General features: G+C 54.8%; 1 protein-coding gene across 2 annotated transcripts in view; it reads right to left on the bottom strand.

Annotated features, from left to right (window-relative positions):
- Positions 1-344: 344 nt before the first annotated feature.
- Positions 345-21,152, bottom strand: part of LOC140454048 (solute carrier family 25 member 44-like) — a 29,799-nt gene continuing 8,991 nt past the window's right edge. Inside the window, exons 2-3 of one of the 2 annotated variants that reach the window (XM_072549011.1) lie at positions 8,133-8,894; positions 345-862 (exon numbers count right to left, since the gene is read on the bottom strand). In XM_072549011.1, coding sequence (XP_072405112.1) covers positions 702-862; positions 8,133-8,739 — 768 coding nt within the window. In that variant the 5' untranslated portion in view covers positions 8,740-8,894 and the 3' untranslated portion in view covers positions 345-701. Of the gene's footprint in view, positions 868-8,132; positions 8,895-21,152 lie in introns of both variants that reach the window. The other variant, XM_072549010.1, reaches the window with a different exon arrangement.

Raw genomic sequence — 21,152 nt, 5'->3', positions numbered from 1 at the left:
TGAGGGAGGGTCAGTCCTGAGGGAGGGTCAGTCCTGAGGAGGGTCCGTGCTGAGGGAGGGTCAGTGCTGAGGGAGGGTCAGTGCTGACGGAGGTTCAGTGTTGAGGGAGGGTCAGTGCTGAGGTAGTGGGCGCTGTCGGAGGGTCAGCGCTGAGGGAGCGGGCGCTGTCGGAGGGTCAATGCTGAGGGAGGGTCAGTGCTGAGGGAGGTTCAATGCTGAGGGAGGGTCAGTGCTGAGGGAGGGTCAGTCCTGAGGGAGGGTCAGTCCTGAGGGAGGGTCAGTCCTGAGGGAGGGTCAGTGCTGAGGGGAGGGTCAGTGCTGAGGGAGGTTCAGTGCTGAGGGAGGGTCAGTGCTGAGGGAGGGTCAGTCCTGAGGGAGGGTCAGTGCTGAGGGAGGGTCAGTGCTGAGGGAAGGTCAGTCCTGAGGGAGGGTCAGTCCTGAGGGAGGGTCAGTGCTGAGGGAGGTTCAGTGCTGAGGGAGGGTCAGTGCTGTGGGAGGTTCAGTGCTGAGGGAGGGTCAGTGCTGAGGGAGGGTCAGTGCTGAGGGAGGGTCAGTCCTGAGGGAGGGTCAGTGCTGAGGGAGGGTCAGTCCTGAGGGAGGGTCAGTCCTGAGGGAGGGTCAGTCCTGAGGGAGGGTCAGTGCTGAGGGAGGGTCAGTCCTGAGGGAGGGTCAGTCTGAGGGAGTGCTGCACAATGCCCGTGTTAGACACATACACAGACAGACCCCGAGAGGGTCTTACCTGGACTCGAGCTCGGATAACGTCCATTGGATTGGTGAGGGTCGAGGATGTTGCTGCTGCCATGGGCCCAGCTACTGCCTGAACCAGAAGGTGGGGGCAGAAACTGGGAGTCACGTAGGAAAGCTGCTCTAGAGACACAGGACAGAAAAGGGAAGCACTCAGGAATACCGGAGCTGAACAGACGACAACATACAGGGACAGACCCGTCCCCACCGGTACTGTACCCCAGTGTTATACAGGGACAGACCTGTCCCCACCAGTACTGTACCCCAGTGTTATACAGTGACAGACCCGTCCCCACCAGTACTGTACCCCAGTGTTATACAGGGACAGACCCGTCCCCACCAGTACTGTACCCCAGTGTTATACAGGGACAGACCCGTCCCCCCCGGTACTGTACCCCAGTGTTATACAGGGACAGACCTGTCCCCACCAGTACTGTACCCCAGTGTTATACAGGGACAGACCCGTCCCCACCGGTACTGTACCCCAGTGTTATACAGGGACAGACCTGTCCCCACCAGTACTGTACCCCAGTGTTATACAGTGACAGACCCGTCCCCACCAGTACTGTACCCCAGTGTTATACAGGGACAGACCCGTCCCACCAGTACTGTACCCCAGTGTTATACAGGGACAGACCTGTCCCCACCAGTACTGTACCCGAGTGTTATACAGGGACAGACCCGTCCCCACCAGTACTGTACCCGAGTGTTATACAGGGACAGACCACGTCCCCATCAGTACTGTACCCCAGTGTTATACAGAGACAGACCCGTCCCCACCAGTACTGTACCCCAGTGTTATACAGGGACAGACCCGTCCCCACTGGTACTGTACCCCAGTGTTATACAGGGACAGACCCGTCCCCATCAGTACTGTACCCCAGTGTTATACAGTGACAGACCCGTCCCCATCAGTACTGTACCCCAGTGTTATACAGTGACAGACCCGTCCCCACCAGTACTGTACCCGAGTGTTATACAGGGACAGACCCGTCCCCATCAGTACTGTACCCCAGTGTTATACAGAGACAGACCCGTCCCCACCAGTACTGTACCCCAGTGTTATACAAGGACAGACCCGTCCCCACCAGTACTGTACCCCGGTGTTATACAGGGACAGACCCGTCCCCACCAGTACTGTACCCCAGTGTTATACAGAGACAGACCCGTCCCCACCAGTACTGTACCCCAGTGTTATACAGAGACAGACCCGTCCCCACCAGTACTGTACCCCAGTGTTATACAGGGACAGACCCGTCCCCACCAGTACTGTACCCCAGTGTTATACAGGGACAGACCCGTCCCCCCCAGTACTGTACCCCAGTGTTATACAGGGACAGACCCGTCCCCACCAGTACTGTACCCCAGTGTTATACAATGACAGACCCGTCCCCACCGGTACTGTACCCCAGTGTTATACAGGGACAGACCCGTCCACACCAGTACTGTACCCCAGTGTCATACAGGGACAGACCCGTCCCCACCAGTACTGTACCCCAGTGTTATACAGGGACAGACCCGTACACACCAGTACTGTACCCCGGTGTTATACAGTGACAGACCTGTCCCCACCAGTACTGTACCCCAGTGTTATACAGGGACAGACCCGTTCCCACCAGTACTGCACCCCAGTGTTATACAGGGACAGACCCGTCCCCACCAGTACTGTACCCCAGTGTTATACAGGCACAGACCCGTACCCACCAGTACTGTACCCCAGTGTTATACAGGGACAGACCCGTCCCCACCAGTACTGTACCCCAGTGTTATACAGGCACAGACCCGTCCCCACCAGTACTGTACCCCAGTGTTATACAGAGACAGACCCGTCCCCACTGGTACTGTACCCCAGTGTTACACAGGGACAGACCCGTCCCCACCAGTACTGTACCCAAGTGTTATACCGTGACAGACTTGTCCCCACCAGTACTGTACCCAAGTGTTATACAGTGACAGACCCGTCCCCACCAGTACTGTACCCCAGTGTTATACAGGGACAGACCCGTCCCCACCAGTACTGTACCCCAGTGTTATACAGGGACAGACCCGTCCCCACCAGGACTGTACCACAGTGTTATACAGGGACAGACCCATCCCCACCAGTACTGTACCCCAGTGTTATACAGGGACAGACCCGTCCCCACCAGTACTGTACCCCAGTGTTATACAGGGACAGACCCGTCCCCACCAGTACTGTACCCCAGTGTTATACACTGACAGACCCGTCCCCACCAGTACTGTACCCCAGTGTTATACAGGGACAGACCCGTCCCCACCAGTACTGTACCCCAGTGTTATACAGGGACAGACCCGTCCCCACCAGTACTGTACCCCAGTGTTATACAGGGACAGACCCGTCCCCACCAGTACTGTACCCCAGTGTTATACAGGGACAGACCCGTCCCCACCAGTACTGTTCCCCAGTGTTATACAGTGACAGACCCGTCCCCACCAGTACTGTACCCCAGTGTTATACAGGGACAGACCCTTCCCCACCAGTACTGTACCCCAGTGTTATACAGGGACAGACCCGTCCCCACCAGTACTGTACCCCAGTGTTATACAGTGACAGATCCGTCCCCACCGGTACTGTACCCCAGTGTTATACAGGGACACACCCGTCCCCACCAGTACTGTACCCCAGTGTTATACAGGGACAGACCCATCCCCACCGGTACTGTACCCCAGTGTTATACATTGACAGACCCGTCCCCACCAGTACTGTACCCCAGTGTTATACAGTGACAGACCCGTCCCCACCAGTATTGTACCCCAGTGTTATACAGGGACAGACCCGTCCCCACCAGTACTGTACCCAGTGTTATACAGGGACAGACCCGTCCCCACCAGTACTGTACTCCAGTGTTATACAGGGACAGACCCGTCCCCACCAGTACTGTACCCCAGTGTTATACAGTGACAGACCCGTCCCCACCAGTACTGTACCCCAGTGTTATACAGGGACAGACCCGTCCCCACCTGTACTGTACCCCAGTGTTATACAGGGACACACCCGTCCCCACCAGTACTGTACCCCTTTGTTATACAGGGACAGACCAGTCTCCACCGGTACTGTACCCCAGTGTTTTACTGGGACAGACCCGTCCCCACCAGTACTGTACCCCAGTGTTATACAGGGACAGACCCGTCCCCACCAGTACTGTACCCCAGTGTTATACAGGGACAGACCCGTCCCCACCAGTACTGTACCCCAGTGTTATACAGGGACAGACCCGTCCCCACCAGTACTGTACCCCAGTGTTATACAGGGACAGACCCGTCCCCACCAGTACTGTACCCCAGTGTTATACACTGACAGACCCGTCCCCACCAGTATTGTACCCCAGTGTTATACAGGGACAGACCCGTCCCCACCAGTACTGTACCCAGTGTTAGACTGGGACAGACCCGTCCCCACCAGTACTGTACCCCAGTATTATACAGGAACAGACCCGTTCCCACCACTACTGTACCCAGTGTTATACTGGGACAGACCCGTCCCCACCAGTACTGTACCCCAGTGTTATACAGGGACAGACCCGTCCCCACCAGTACTGTACCCCAGTGTTATACAGTGACAGACCCGTCCCCACCAGTATTGTACCCCAGTGTTATACAGGGACAGACCCGTCCCCACCAGTACTGTACCCCAGTGTTATACAGGGACAGACCCGTCCCCACCAGTACTGTACCCCAGTGTTATACTGGGACAGACCCGTCCCCACCAGTACTGTACCCCAGTGTTATACAGTGACAGACCCGTCCCCACCAGTATTGTACCCCAGTGTTATACAGGGACAGACCCGTCCCCACCAGTACTGTACCCAGTGGTAGACTGGGACAGACCCGTCCCCACCAGTACTGTACCCCAGTGTTATACAGTGACAGACCCGTCCCCACCAGTACTGTACCCCAGTGTTACACAGTGACAGACCCGTCCCCACCAGTACTGTACCCCAGTGTTATACAGGGACAGACCCGTCCCCACCAGTACTGTACCCCAGTGTTATACAGTGACAGACCCGTCCCCACCAGTACTGTACCCCAGTGTTATACAGGGACAGACCCGTCCCCACCAGTACTGTACCCCAGTGTTTTACAGGGACAGACCCGTCCCCACCAGTACTGTACCCCAGTGCTATACAGTCACAGACCCGTCCCCACCAGTACTGTACCCCAGTGTTATACAGGGACAGACCCATCCCCACCAGTACTGTACCCCAGTGTTTTACAGGGACAGACCCGTCCCCACCAGTACTGTACCCCAGTGTTATACAGGGACAGACCCGTCCCTACCAGTACTGTACCCCAGTGTTATACAGGGACAGACCCGTCCCCACCAGTACTGTACCCCAGTGTTATACAGGGACAGACCCGTCCCCAAACAGCCCCAGCCTGTTCAGCCTCTCCCTGTAGCTCAAATCCTCCAACATCCTTGTAAATCTTTTCTGAACCCTTTCAAGTTTCACAACATCCTTCCTATAGCAGGGAGACCAGAATTGTACACAATATTCCAACAGCGGCCTAACCAATGTCGTGTACAACCACAACATGACCCTCCCAACTCCTGTACTCAATACTCTGACCAATAAAGGAAAGCATACCAAACACCTTCTTCACTATCCTATCGACCTGTGACTCCACTTTCAAGGAGCTATGAACCTGCACTCCAAGGTCTCTTTGTTCAGCAACACTCCCCAGGACCTTACCATTAAGTGTATAATTCCTGCTAAGATTTGCTTTCCCAAAATGCAGCCCCTCGCATTTATCTGAATTAAACTCCATCTGCCACCCCTCAGCCCTTTGGCCCATCTGGTCCAGATCCTGTTGTAATCTGAGGTAACCCTCTTCGCTGTCCACTACACTGACAATTTTGGGGTCATCTGCAAACTTACTAACTCTACCTCTTATGCTCGCATCTAAATCATTTATGTAAATGACAAAAAGTAGAGGGCCCAGCACCGATCCTTGTGGCCCTCCCCTGGTCACAGGCCTCCAGTCTGAAAAACAACCCTCCCCCACCACCCTCTGTCTTCTCCCTTTGAGCCAGTTCTGTATCCAAATGGCTAGTTCTCCCTGTATTCCGTGAGATCTAACCTTGCTAACCAGTCTCCCATGGGGAACCTTGTCGGACGCCTTACTGAAGTCCAAATAGATCACATCTACCGCTCTGCCCTCATCAACCCTCTTTGTTACTTCTTCAAAAAACTCAATCAAGTTTGTGAGACATGATTTCCCACACACAAACCCATGTTGACTGTCCCGAATCAGTCCTTGCCTTTCCAAATACATGTACATCGTGTCCCTCAGGATTCCCTCCAACAACTTGCCCACCACCGAGGTCAGGCTGACCGATCTTGATCAATTGGGTCACTGGGCTGAAGAGGGGCAAATGGAGTTCAATTTGGATAAAAGCGAGATGTTGTATTTTGTGAAATAATTCTTATACAATTAAAAGTACAGCCTTGGGCAGTGTTTGTAAAAACAGAGAGACTTAGGGGTTCAGACACATAATTCTTTGAAGTTCTTTGTCATTTTTATAAATGACCTGGATGAGGGCGTAGAAGGATGGGTTCGTAAATTTGCAGATGACACGAAGGTGGAGTTGTGGATAGTGATGAAGGCTGTTGCAGGTTACAGAGGGACATCGATAAGCTGCAGAGCTGGGCTGAGAGGTGGCAAATGGAGTTTAATGTGCAAAAGTGTGAGGTGATTCACTTTGGAAGGAGAAACAGGAATGCAGCGTCCTGGGCTAATGGTAAGATTCTTGGTCGTGTCGATGAGCAGAGAGATCTCGGTGTCCATGTACACAGATCCCTGAAAGTTGCCCACCCAGGTTGAGCGGGTTGTTGAGAAGGCATACAGTGTGTTAGCTTTTATTGGTTAGGGGGATTGAGTTTCGGGGCCATGAGGTCATACTGCAGCCATACAAAACTCTGGTGCGGCCGCACTTGGAGAATTGCGTACAGTTCTGGTCACTGCAATATAGGAAGGATGTGGAAAGGGTTCAGAGGTGAGTTACTCGGATGGAGGGAAGGTCTTATGAGGAAAGGCTGAGAGATTTGAGGCTGGTTTCATTAGAGAGAAGGTTGAGAGGTGACCTCATGAAGACATATAAGATAATCAGAGGGTTCGATAGGGTGGACAGGGAGATGGTGATGGCTAGGACAAAGGGGACATAGCTTTAAACTGAGGGGTGATAGATATAGGAGAGAAGTCAGAGGTAGTTTCTTTACTCAGAGAGTAGGAGGGGTGTGAAACGCACTGGAGTAGACTCGCCAACTTTAAGGGTATTTAAATGGTCAGTGGATAGGCATATGGATGAGAATGGAATAGATGGGCTTCAGACTGGGTCCACAGGTCGGCACAACATCGAGGGCCGAAGGGCCTGGACTGCGCTGGAATGTTCTAATAAGATTGGTGGGGGGGGGGGGGGGGGGACAGATTCCGGACTGCCCTGAGGAGGATGGGCCTCTCCACGCGGAGGGTTGGGAATCCACTCCACCTTTCCCAGTCGGAAGATTTTGGAATGGCGAAGGGGATCGAGGGTCCGGGAAAAGGGGTCCGAGGTCACCGCGGTGACCGACAGTGGATGTTCCCGTGGGGTCTGCCCTCTCTGCTCCCCCCCCCCCACCCCCCACCCGCCGTCTCCTCACACCCCCACCTGGTCTCAATCTCCATGGGTTTCCAGTGTCTGCAGAGCACTGTCAACTGTCCGGGGGGGGTGGGGGGGGGGAATGCCAGGGGAGACTCTGGGATCACAGGGAGGGGGGTAGGGGGGTAAATGAGTGGGGGGAGAGAGCCGGAGAGAGACTCTCGGATCATGAGGGGAGGGGGGTAAGTGGGGGGAGAGAGCCCGAGAGAGACTCTCGGATCACGAGGGGAGGGGGGTAACTGGGGGGAGAGACCCCAAGAGATACTCTCGGATCACGGGAGGGGGGTGTAACTGGGGGGAGAGACCCAGAGAGTCTCGGATCATGGGGGGGGGGTGTTAACTGGGGGGAAGAGACCCCAAGAGAGACTCTGTGATCACAGGGGGTATAACTGGGGGGAGAGACCCCGAGAGAGAGTCTCGGATCACAAGGGGAGGGGGGTAACTGGGGGGAGAGAGACTCTCAGATCACGAGGGGAGGGGGATAACTCAGGGGAGAGACCCCAAGAGAGTGTCTCAGATCACGATGGGGGGTAACTGGAAGGAGAGACCCCGAGAGAGAGTCTCGGATCTTGGGGGGGGGGCGGGGTAACTGGGATGGGATAAATACCGGGGGGGGGGGGAGGAGACTGATGCCCATCTCCCACCTCACAGCAGAAGGTAATGGACGGGGACGGTCACTCGCGGTGGGTGGGGGTTCAGGGTCCGGAGGAGGAGGGGATGGGATAGTACCCACCTGTGTACAGATGGTAGAATGGCCACCACAGAGCGCTGTTGGGGATGTAGGTGAGCAGCGATGCGGTGTAGCCCCGGTAGAAGCCCCTCGGACCGTCCAGCCGCAGGATCTGAACCACCACGTCCTTGGCGCTGCCCATCCTCCTGCTGGTGGGCGCCGTCTCCCGGAAACGGCCCATGGCCTGCCCCTGCACCATCAGGTGCTGCGAGAGGACGTCGATGGGCACCGTGATGCTCTGCGCCACCAGCGAGGCCGCCCCCCCCGCGATCACCGACTTGACCGCGTTGCTGTCGCTGTGCCGCGCCACGTACTGCCGGGTCAGCTCGTAGGTGGTGACGTAGCACTGGCCCGAGACCAGGGTGAGGCTGTTGACCAGGAAGCCCCGGTACAGGCCTGGCAAACCCTCGGCCCGCAGGATCTTGGCGAAGGCGTCAAAGGTGCCCGCGTACAGGCTGGCGCCGCGCTGCACCTGGAGGCGGGTGCGGATCAGGGTGAAGGGGTAAACACTGACCCGGATGGCCATGGTCATCAACACCCCGAAGGCGTAGAACTTTCGCTTGTCCAAGTCTTGCCACTCGATGATCGGGATCTTCCTCTTGTCCTCCATGGGGTTGGGGGGGGGGTTAGGGGGGGTGGCGTTCCCAGGGAGGGGGACATGAGCCGTTGCCCCACACCGCCACCCCCCCACCACCCACCGAGGAACGGGCACCTCTCCGAATCCGGTCTGCCCCTCCCCCGCTCGCAGCGGATCCGACCGAGTACCTGCCAGACAGAAGGCCGACTTAACTCAGAGAAGCTGGTCAGAGGGGGCGCTTCAGGCCTTTCGGGAGGGCCCAGAGGCCGGCTGGAGCCTTACTGTCATTTGGGGAGGTGGGGCCGGCATGGCGGGGGAGGGGGAGACACGACAGGGTGGCAGAGTTAAGGCTGAACATGGTGGACAGGGCCGAACACACGGGGAAGGCAGGGCTGAACACACGGGGAAGACAGGGCCGAACACACGGGGAAGACGGGGCCGAACACACGGGGAAGGCAGAGCCGAACACATGGGGAAGGCAGGGCTGAACACACGGGGAAGGCAGGGCCAAACACACGGGGAAGACAGGGCCGAACACACGGGGAAGGCAGGGCCGAACACACGGGGAAGGCAGGGCCGAACACACGGGGAAGGCAGGGCCGAACACACGGGGAAGGCAGGGCCGAACAAGGAAGACAGGGCCGAACACACGGGGAAGACAGGGCCGAACACACGGGGAAGACAGGGCCGAACACACGGGGAAGGCAGGGCCGAACACACGGGGAAGGCAGGGCCGAACAAGGAAGACAGGGCTGAACACACGGGAAAGACAGGGCCGAACACACGGGGAAGACAGGGCCGAACACACGGGGAAGGCAGGGCCGAACACACGGGGAAGGCAGGGCCGAACACACGGGGAAGGCAGGGCCGAACACACGGGGAAGGCAGGGCCGAACAAGGAAGACAGGGCTGAACACACGGGGAAGACAGGGCCGAACACACGGGAAAGACAGGGCCGAACACACGGGGAAGGCAGGGCCGAACACACGGGGAAGGCAGGGCCGAACACACGGGGAAGGCAGGGCCGAACACACGGGGAAGACAGGGCCGAACACACGGGAAAGACAGGGCCGAACACACCGGGAAGGCAGGGCCGAACACACGGGAAAGACAGGGCCGAACACACGGGAAAGACAGGGCCGAACACACGGGGAAGGCAGGGCCGAACACACGAGGAAGGCAGGGCCGAACACACGGGGAAGGCAGGGCCGAACAAGGAAGGCAGGGCCGAACACACGGGGAAGGCAGGGCCGAACACACGGGGAAGGCAGGGCCGAACACACGGGGAAGGCAGAGCCGAACACACGGGGAAGGCAGGGCCGAACACACGGGGAAGACAGGGCCGAACACACGGGGAAGGCAGGGCCGAACACACGGGGAAGGCAGGGCCGAACACACGGGGAAGGCAGGGCCGAACACACGGGGAAGGCAGAGCCGAACACATGGGGAAGGCAGGGCCGAACACACGGGGAAGACAGGGCCGAACACACGGGGAAGACAAGGCCGATCACAAAAGACAGGGCCGAACACACCGGGAAGACAAGGCCGATCACGAAAGACAGGGCCGAACACACGGGGAAGGCAGGGCCGAACACACGGGGAAGACAGGGCCGAACACACGGGGAAGGCAGGGCCGAACACACGGGGAAGGCAGGGCCGAACACACGGGGAAGGCAGGGCCGAACACACGGGGAAGACAGGGTCGAACACACGGGGAAGACAGGGCCGAACACACGCGGAAGACAGGGCCGAACACACGCGGAAGACAGGGCCGAACACACGGGGAAGACAGGGCCGAACACACGGGGAAGACAGGGCCGAACCCACGGGGAAGGCAGGGCTGATCGCGAGAGACAGGGCCGAACACACGGGTGAGACAAGGCCGATCACGAGAGACAGGGCCTAACACTACCTGACGTGAGGTTGACAGGTTCAGCTCAAAGCAAGCCGGCACCAATCGAACCGAGGGAGGAAAGGCGGCCATTTGGCCCCTCTAACCTGGGGAGAGTATCGCAAACAACTGGGAGAACACAGCACGCCAGGCAGCCTCCTTCCACAGGGTGACCCCTTGGTTCCTCTACCTCCTGATGCTGCCTGCCTTGGTACCACTCCGGCAACCTGTTCACGTTTACTCTCGTCCAAATCACTTATAACGATAACGAAGGGGGAACCCAGGCCCAATCCCTGCCAAACACCTCAGGGAATAGCCCTCGACCCATCGCTGTTCGGTTTCTGAAATAGCCCAGAGGCCAGTGTCCAGTCACCTGCCTGTCTGCGAGGAGAAAGCGAGGGACAGTAGGGGCCAAAGGTCAGAGCCGAGAGCGTGGGGCTGGAAAAGGCAGCATCCCGGGAGCAGGGGACAAAAAATCGACGTTTCGGGCAAAAGCCCTTCCTTCACCAGGAAAGGGCTGAAACGTCGACTCTCCTGCTCCTCGGATGCTGCCTGACCTGCTGTGCTTTCTCAGAATCGCACCCTTGGATTCCTGCATCTGCCATTTTCGTTGCACTGAATAACATTGGGGCTGAGCTGATTTTAACCTCAACTCGACAGTCGCGTGAAAGCGATTGATTTAAAAAAAAAAAAAAAAATTTGTTTGGGAAAGCAAACAAGAAGATTGACGAGGGGCAGAGCGGTAGACTTTGTTAACTTAGATTTTAGTTATGAGGTCCCGCACCAGGAAAGTTCGGTCGCACAGGATCCAGGGGGAGGTGGTCAATTCAGTACGATATTGTCATGGCATGGGCACAGTTTCTGGTGGCGGAAATGTTCATATAGTTAGGAGTTTTTCATTGTATCTAGCACCGACGCGCGCGCACACACAAAAACCTGAGATTATACTCTCCTCAGTAGATAGGATAGTGAAGGAGGTGTTTGGTATGCTTTCCTTTATTGGTCAGAGTATTGAGTACAGGAGTTGGGAGGTCATGTTGTGGCTGTACAGGACATTGGTTAGGACACTGTTGGAATATTGTGTGCAATTCTGGTCTCCTTCCTATCGGAAAGATGTTGTGAAACTTGAAAGGGTTCAGAAAAGATTGACAAGGATGTTGGAGGGTTTGAGCTACAGGGAGAGGCTGAACAGGCTGGGGCTGTTTTCCCTGGAGCGTCGGAGGCTGAGGGGGTGACCTTATAGAGGTTTATAAAACCATGAGGGGCATCGATAGGGTAAATAGGCAAAGTCTTTTCCCTGGGGTGGGGGGAGTCCAGAACTAGAGGAGGATAGGTTTAGGGTGAGAGGGGAATGATATAAAAGAGACCCAAGGGGCAACTTTTTCACCCAGAGGGTGGTACGTGTGTGGAATGAGCTGCCAGAGGATAGAACAGTCCAGCACAGAACAGGCCCTTCAGCCCACGATGTTGTGCTGACCACTGATCCTCATGTATGCACCCTCAAATTTCTGAGACCATATACATGACCAAGAGTCTCTTAAATGTCCCCAATGACCTCACTTCCACAACTGCTGCTGGCAACGCATTCCACGCTCTCAGAACTCTCTGTGTAAAGAACCTGCCTCTGATATCCCCTCTATACGTTCCTCCAACCAGCTTAAAACCATGACCCCTCGTGTTCAGATGTGATGGAGGCTGGTACAATTTAAAAGGCATCTGGATGGGGAGATGAATAGGAAGGGTTTGAAGGGATATGGGCCGGGCGCTGGCAGGCGGGACGAGGTGAGGCTGGGAGATCTGGGCCGGCATGGACGGGTTGGGCCGAAGGGTCTGTTTCCGGGTCTGTACAGGTCTATGACTGAGCTGGCTGGCCTCATAGGTGCACTGGCAAATAAAGGGTGACTGGGCACTGGCGTCCGGGCTGGCTCAGGAACCAAACCTCACGACCGTGTCTGACGGACAAAAATTACCGTGCGCAGGAACCAAACACTAAATTGGCAGGAGGCAGCGGTGGGCGGAGGGGGCTGGTTTTCAGACCAGAGGCCTGTGACCAGCGGTGTCCCTCAGGGACCAGGCCTTTTTTTGTTTGATTTGGATGAGAATGTAGATGATTACGGTGATGACCAGACACCAAGATGGGTGGTCTGGTGGACAGCGAGGAAGGATTTCTCAGGCTACAGTGCGATTGGGTTCAATGGGCCGAGGAGGGACAGATGGGGGCTCAATTTGGGCCAAGGGGAGGTGCTGCGTTCCGGTTCAACAGACCAGGGCAAAACCGATACCAATACAACCAGGGTGGCGTGACAGAACAGAGAGTCCGAGGGGTTCAGGGACATAATTCTATGAGGTTGGTGTCAAAGGACGGTTACAAAAGTCTTCAGCACTTCAGGGGCTCAGACCCTTGTGGACAGGAGTCAGGACCCGTCGGTGAGGCCACTGCTGGAGAAGGGTATGCCCAGTTCTGGTCACCCCGTTACAGAAAGGAGATTATTAAGCTGGAGAGGGGTGGAGGGGGGGGGGGTCAGGTTTACCAGGATATTGCTGGGGAGTGGAGGGTTTGAGTTAAAAGGATAGACTGGGGGACTTCTCTCCCTGGAGCGTCGGAGGCTGATGGGTGACCTTGTAGAGGTTTATAAAATCATAAAGGGGCACGGATAGGGTAAATGGTAGTTGTCTTTTCTCGAGGTAGGGAGGTTTCAAGACCAGGAGGCATTTTTTTTAAAAGTGAGAAGAGACAGATTTTTAGAAAAGCATGAGAGAGGTAATTTTTATTTTGAAACAGAAAGCAGCTTGCATGTGAAACGAACTTAAGAGTGAAAAATTATCCATAGTCACAGGTGAGGTGCTGGAAGACTAGAGGTTGGTAAACGTTGTGCCACTGTTTAAGAAGGGCAGTAAAGACAAGCCAGGGAACTATAGACCGGTGAGCCTGACCTCGGTGGTGGGAAAGTTGTTGGAGGGAATCCTGAGGGACAGGATGGACATGTATTTGGAAAGGCAAGGACAGTTAGGGATAGTCAACATGGCTTTGTGCGTGGGAAATCATGTCTCACAAACTTGATTGAGTTTTTTGAAGAAGTAACAAAGAGGATTGATGAGGGCAGAGCGATAGATGTGATCTATATGGACTTCAGTCAGGCATTCGACAAGGTTCCCCATGGGAGACTGATTAGCAAGGTTAGATCTCACGGAATACAGGGAGAACCAGCCATTTGGATACAGAACTGGCTCAAAGGGAGAAGACAGAGGGTGGTGGGGGAGGGTTGTTTTTCAGACTGGAGGCCTGTGACCAGTGGAGTGCCACAAGGATCGGTGCTGGGCCCTCTACTTTTTGTCATTTACATAAATGATTTGGATGTGAACATAAGAGGTAGAGTTAGTATGTTTGCAGATGACACCAAAATTGGAGGTGTAGTGGACAGCGAAGAGGGTTACCTCAGATTACAACGGGATCTAGACCAGATGGGCCAATGGGCTGAGGGATGGCAGATGGAGTTTAATTCAGATAAATGTGAGGGGCTGCATTTTGGGAAAGCAAATCTTAGCAGGACTTACACACTTAATGGGAAGGTCCTGGGGAGTGTTGCTGAACAAAGAGACCTTGGAGTGCAGGTTCATAGCTCCTTGAAAGTAGAGTCGCAGGTCGATAGGATAGTGAAGAAGGTGTTTGGTATGCTTTCCTTTATTGGTCAGAGTATTGAGTACAGGAGTTGGGAGGTCATGTTGTGGCTGTACAGGACATTGGTTAGGACACTGTTGGAATATTGTGTACAATTCTGGTCTCCTTCCTATCGGAAAGATGTTGTGAAAGTTGAAAGGGTTCAGAAAAGATTTACAAGGATGTTGGAGGGTTTGAGCTACAGGGAGAGGCTGAACAGGCTGGGGCTGTTTTCCCTGGAGCGTCGGAGGCTGAGGGGTGACCTTATAGAGGTTTATAAAATCACGAGGGGCATGGGGGTCGGGGGAGTCCAGAACTAGAGGTTTAGGGTGAGAGGGGAAAGATTTAAAAGGGACCTAAAAAATGATTTTTTTTCCCCCAGAGGGTGGTACGTGTATGGAATGAGCTGCCAGAGGAAGTGGTGGAGGCTGGTACAATGACAACATTGAAGAGGCATCTGGATGGGGATATGAATAGGAAGGGTTTGGGGGGATATGGGCCGGGTGCTGGCAGGTGGGACGAGATTGGGTTGGGATATCTGGGTCAGCACGGACGGGTTGGGCCGAAGGGTCTGTACAGCACTGGATACAATTACAGTCACAATTTTCAAAAGACATTTGGATAAGTCGATGAGTAGGGATGGTTTGGAGGGATATGGATCAGGCAGGTGGGATGAGTTAAGTTTGGGATTATGGAGGGGGGGGGGGGGGTGGACTGGCCGGGGCTAGTGGAGCTGGATGACTCTAAGACCCCTGTATCTCTTTGACAATCTTTCACCCATTGGTGATCAAGAATCCGTCTCCCGCTGCCTTATAAAGTTCAGATTCCACGGTCTTTTCAGGAAGAGAATTACACCGACTCAAAACAAAACGGTTTCCTCAGCTTCTGATTCAAATCCGCACCTCCTTTAGTTTCAAACAGTGACCCTTCTCCCCCCCACCCACCCCGCCACCTCCCCCACTGCGGATTTGGGATTCACCCACGAGGGGAAACATCCAATCCATGCCCGCCCATTCACGTTCCCTCACAATAACGTCTCACAATTGTAGCTCACGTATCCCAAAGAGTTTGATTGAAACACAGGACGCTGGAGAAACTCAGCAGGTCTGGCAGCATCTGAGAGACAGGGAGACGCGGGGAAGGTAGCAAGGGGCGGGCACTGTGACTCAGGGGTTGGAACGGCAGCCTCAGGGCACCAGGGACCCGGGTTCGATCCCACCCTCAGGCAACAGTCTGTGTGGGATGGGCACATTCTCCCCGTGGGTTTCCTCGGGATTCACCAGTTTCTCCCACAATCCAAAGGTGTGCAGGTTAGGGTGGGTTGGCCATGCTAAATTGTCCCATAGTGCCCAGGGATGTGTAGGTTAGGGTGGGTTGGCCATGCTAAATTGTCCCATAGTGCCCAGGGATGTGTAGGTTAGAGTGGGTTGGCCATGCTAAATTGTCCTATAGTGCCCAGGGATGTGCAGGTTAGGGTGGGTTGGCCATGCTAAATTGTCCCATAGTGCCCAGGGATGTGTAGGTTAGGGTGGATTGGCCATGCTAAATTGTCCTATAGTGCCCAGGGATGTGTAGGTTAGGGTGGATTGGCCATGCTAAATTGTCCTATACTGCCCAGGGATGTACAGGTTAGGGTGGATTGGCCATGCTAAATTGTCCCATAGTGCCCAGGGATGTGCAGGTTAGGGTGGATTGACCATGCTAAATTGTCCCATAGTGTCCAGGGATGTGTGGGTTAGGGTGGATTGGCCATACTAAATTGTCCCATAGTGCCCAGGGATGTGTAGGTTAGGGTGGATTGGCCATGCTAAATTGTCCTATAGTGCCCAGGGATGTGTAGGTTAGGGTGGATTGGCCATGCTAAATTGTCCTATAGTGCCCAGGGATGTGTAGGTTAGGGTGGATTGGCCATGCTAAATTGTCCCATAGTGCCCAGGGATGTGTGGGTTAGGGTGGATTGGCCATACTAAATTGTCCCATAGTGCCCAGGGATGTGTGGGTTAGGGTGGATTGGCCATACTAAATTGTCCCATAGTGCCCCAGGGATGTGCAGGTTAGGGTGGATTGGCCATGCTAAATTGTCCCATAGTGCCCAGTGATGTGCAGGTTAGGGTGGGTTGGCCATGCTAAATTGTCCCATAGTGCCCAGGGATGTGTGGGTTAGGGTGGATTGGCCATGCTAAATTGTCCCATCGTGCCCCGGGATGTGCACGTTAGGGTGGATTGGCCATGCTAAATTGTCCCATAGTGTCCAGGGATGTGCAGGTTAGGGTGGATTGGCCATGCTAAATTGTCCCATAGTGCCCAGGGATGTGCAGGTTAGGGTGGATTGGCCATGCTAAATTGTCCCATCGTGCCCAGGGATGTACAGGTTAGGGTGGATTGGCCATGCTAAATTGTCCCATAGTGCCCAGGGATGTGTAGGTTAGGGTGGATTGGCCATGGGAAATTGTCCCGTAGTGCCCAAGGATGTGTAGGTTAGGGTGGATTGGCCATGGGAAATTGTCCCGTAGTGCCCAGGGATGTGCAGGTTAGGGTGGATTGGCCATGGGAAATTGTCCCATAGTGTCCAGGGATGTGCAGGTTAGGATGGATTGGCCATGCTAAATTGTCCCATAGTGCCCAGGGATGTGCAGGTTAGGGTGGATTGGCCATGCTAAATTGTCCCATAGTGCCCAGGGATGTGCAGGTTAGGGTGGATTGGCCATGCTAAATTGTCCCATAGTGCCCAGGGATGTGCAGGTTAGGGTGGATTGGCCATGCTAAATTGTCCCATTGTGCCCTGGGATGTGCAGGTTAGGGTAGATTGGCCATGCTAAATTGTCCCATAGTGCCCAGGGATGTGCAGGTTAGGGTGGACTGGCCATGCTAAATTGTCCCATAGTGCCCAGGGATGTGCAGGTTAGGGTGGATTGGCCATGCTAAATTGTCCTGTAGCGCCCAGGGATGTGCAAGTTAGGGTGGACTGGCCATGCTAAATTGTCCCATAGTGCCCAGGGATGTGCAGGTTAGGGTGGACTGGCCATGCTAAATTGTCCCATAGTACCCAGGGATGTGCAGGTTAGGGTGGAATGGCCATGCTAAATTGTCCCATAGTGCCCAGGGATGTGCAGGTTAGGGTGGACTGGCCATGCTAAATTGTCCCATAGTGCCCAGGGATGTGCAGGTTAGGGTGGACTGGCCATGCTAAATTGTCCCATAGTGCCCAGGGATGTGCAGGTTAGGGTGGACTGGCCATGCTAAATTGTCCCATAGTGCCCAGGGATGTGCAGGTTAGGGTGGATTGGCCATGCTAAATTGTCCCATAGTGCCCAGGGATGTGCAGGTTAGGGTGGGTTGGCCATGCTAAATTGTCCCGTAGTGCCCAGGGATGTGCAGGTTAGGGTGGACTGGCCATGCTAAATTGTCCCATAGTGCCCAGGGATGTACAGGTTAGGGTGGACTGGCCATGCTAAATTGTCCCATAATGCCCAGGGATGTGTGGGTGAAGTGCTTCAGTCAGGGTTAAAAGTAGGGTAGGGGAATGGGTCTGGGTGGGTTACCCTTCGTAGGGTCAGTGTGGACTAAGATTCTCTGGTGTCCTCAATCTAAGTGGGGATCACAAGGCAAGGACACACTTCAGAAACTCACAGGAAGCTCCAAAGTACGGTGAGTGCGGAGGGTTGGGACTGAGGAGGGTAGTGACGCAGTACAGGAGGACGCGACACAGCCACGGGAAAGGGGAAATAGTTAGCAGAGGACGTTCCACAGAAGTACGCATGAGGGCACCCATTTTGGCAGAAACTGCACTTTAATGATTTGGAAGATTAAAGTCCAGACACCAGATAAAAACATAAACTCCGAGCACAAAAGCAGTCAGCATTATGCCACACGGGAGCAAGACAAAACAGCAAGGCAAACACGAGAATTTCTCTCTCTCTCTGTCTCTCTCTCTCTCTCTCTCTCGAAGATTGGATCAGAAACGTGAACATTGGGGTTCAAAAGCCAAACTCGGAGTGAATCCACAGCACCACGTACTCAGGACGAAGAGACACGGGGAAAGTGCAGAGAGTTTAAAAAAAAAGATATTGTCGGAAATGTGTGGTGGCACACCCCAGCGGGAAAGAATTCAAGAGCAAGGCAGTGGGAACTTTCAGACCACAACGTACACCAAAGGCTGGGATGAAAAACGAGACGGAGAAATACTCCCTCAAGTGGGGAAGGCAAGGGACATGAGAAAGCAAAATCACACAACGGACAGACACAGGAGATGGCACCCGAGTGTTACACAGTGACAGACCTGTCCCCACCAGTACTGTTCCCCAGTGTTATACAGTGACAGACCTGTCCCCACCAGTACTGTACCCCAGTGTTATACAGGGACAGACCTGTCCCCACCAGTACTGAACCCCAGTGTTATACAGTGACAGACCTGTCCCCACCAGTACTGTACCCCAGTGTTATACAGGGACAGACCTGTCCCCACCCAGTACTGTACCCCAGTGTTATACAGGGACAGACCTGTTCCCACCAGTACTGTACCCCAGTGTTATACAGGGACAGACCTGTTCCCACCAGTACTGTACCCCAGTGTTATACAGTGACAGACCCGTCCCCACCAGTACTGAACCCCAGTGTTATACAGTGACAGACCTGTCCCCACCAGTACTGTACCCCAGTGTTATACAGGGACAGACCCGTCCCCACCAGTACTGTACCCCAGTGTTATACAGTGACAGACCCGTCCCCACCGGTACTGTACCCCAGTGTTATACAGGGACAGACCCGTCCCCACCGGTACTGTACCCCAGTGTTATACAGTGACAGACCTGTCCCCACCAGTACTGTACCCCAGTGTTATACAGGGACAGACCCGTCCACACCAGTACTGTACCCCAGTGTTATACAGGGACAGACCCGTCCACACCAGTACTGTACCCCAGTGTTATACAGGGACAGACCCGTCCCCACCAGTACTGAACCCCAGTGTTATACAGGGACAGACCCGTCCACACCAGTACTGTACCCCAGTGTTACACAGTGACAGACCTGTCCCCACCAGTACTGAACCCTAGTGTTATACAGGGACAGACCCGTCCACACCAGTACTGTACCCCAGTGTTACACAGTGACAGACCCGTCCCCACCAGTACTGTACCCCAGTGTTATACAGGGACAGACCTATCCCCACCAATACTGTACCCCAGTGTTATACAGTGACAGACCCGTCCCCACCAGTACTGTACCCCAGTGTTACACAGTGACTGACCCGTCCCCACCAGTACTGTACCCGAGTGTTATACAGGGACAGACCCGTCCACACCAGTACTGTACCCCAGTGTTATACAGGCACAGACCCGTACCCACCAGTACTGTACCCCAGTGTTATACAGGGACAGACCTATCCCCACCAATACTGTACCCCAGTGTTATACAGTGACAGACCCGTCCCCACCAGTACTGTACCCCAGTGTTATACAGGGACAGACCCGTCCACACCAGTACTGTACCCCAGTGTTACACAGTGACTGACCCGTCCCCACCAGTACTGTACCCTAGTGTTATACAGGGACAGACCCGTCCCCACCAGTACTGTACCCCAGTGTTACACTGGGACAGACCCATCCCCACCAGTACTGTACCCCAGTGTTATACAGGGACAGACCCGTCCCCACCAGTACTGTACCCCAGTGTTATACAGTGACAGACCTGTCCCCACCAGTACTGAACCCCAGTGTTATACAGGGACAGACCCGTCCCCACCAGTACTGAACCCCAGTGTTATACAGGGACAGACCCGTCCCCACCAGTACTGTACCCCAGTGTTATACAGGGACAGACCCGTCCCCACCAGTACTGTACCCAAGTGTTATACAGGGACAGACCCGTCCCCATCAGTACTGTACCCCAGTGTTATACAGGGACAGACCCGTCCCCACCAGTACTGTACCCCGGTGTTATACAGGGACAGACCTGTCCCCACCAGTACTGTACCCCAGTGTTATACAGGGACAGACCCGTCCCCACCAGTACTGTACCCCAGTGTTATACAGGGACAGACCTATCCCCACCAATACTGTACCACAGTGTTATACAGTGACAGACCCGTCCCCACCAGTACTGTATCCCAGTGTTATACAGGGACAGACCCGTTCACTCCAGTACTGTACCCCAGTGTTATACAGGGACAGACCCGTCCACACCAGTACTGTACCCCAGTGTTACACAGTGACAGACCTGTCCCCACCAGTACTGAACCCCAGTGTTATACAGGGACAGACCCGTCCACACCAGTACTGTACCCCAGTGTTACACAGTGACAGACCCGTCCCCACCAGTACTGTACCCCAGTGTTATACAGGGACAGACCTATCCCCACCAATACTGTACCCCAGTGTTATACAGTGACAGACCCGTCCCCACCAGTACTGTACCCCAGTGTCACACAGTGACTGACCCGTCCCCACCAGTACTGTACCCGAGTGTTATACAGGGACAGACCCGTCCACACCAGTACTGTACCCTAGTGTTATACAGGGACAGACCCGTCCCCACCAGTACTGTACCCCAGTGTTACACTGGGACAGACCCATCCCCACCAGTACTGTACCCCAGTGTTATACAGGGACAGACCCGTCCCCACCAGTACTGTACCCCAGTGTTATACAGTGACAGACCTGTCCCCACCAGTACTGAACCCCAGTGTTATACAGGGACAGACCCGTCCCCACCAGTACTGTACCCCAGTGTTATACAGGGACAGACCTGGCCCACCAGTACTGTACCCCAGTGTTATACAGGGACAGACCCGTCCCCACCAGTACTGTACCTCAGTGCTATACAGGGACAGACCCGTCCCCACCAGTACTGTACCCCAGTGTTATACAGTGACAGACCCGTCCCCACCAGTACTGTACC

The sequence above is a fragment of the Chiloscyllium punctatum genome, chromosome 28 (genome assembly GCF_047496795.1).
Source record: "Chiloscyllium punctatum isolate Juve2018m chromosome 28, sChiPun1.3, whole genome shotgun sequence".
NCBI lineage: Eukaryota > Metazoa > Chordata > Chondrichthyes > Orectolobiformes > Hemiscylliidae > Chiloscyllium > Chiloscyllium punctatum.
Note: the sequence above shows the minus strand (reverse complement) of the source record. Positions and strands in the feature narration are given on the sequence as shown.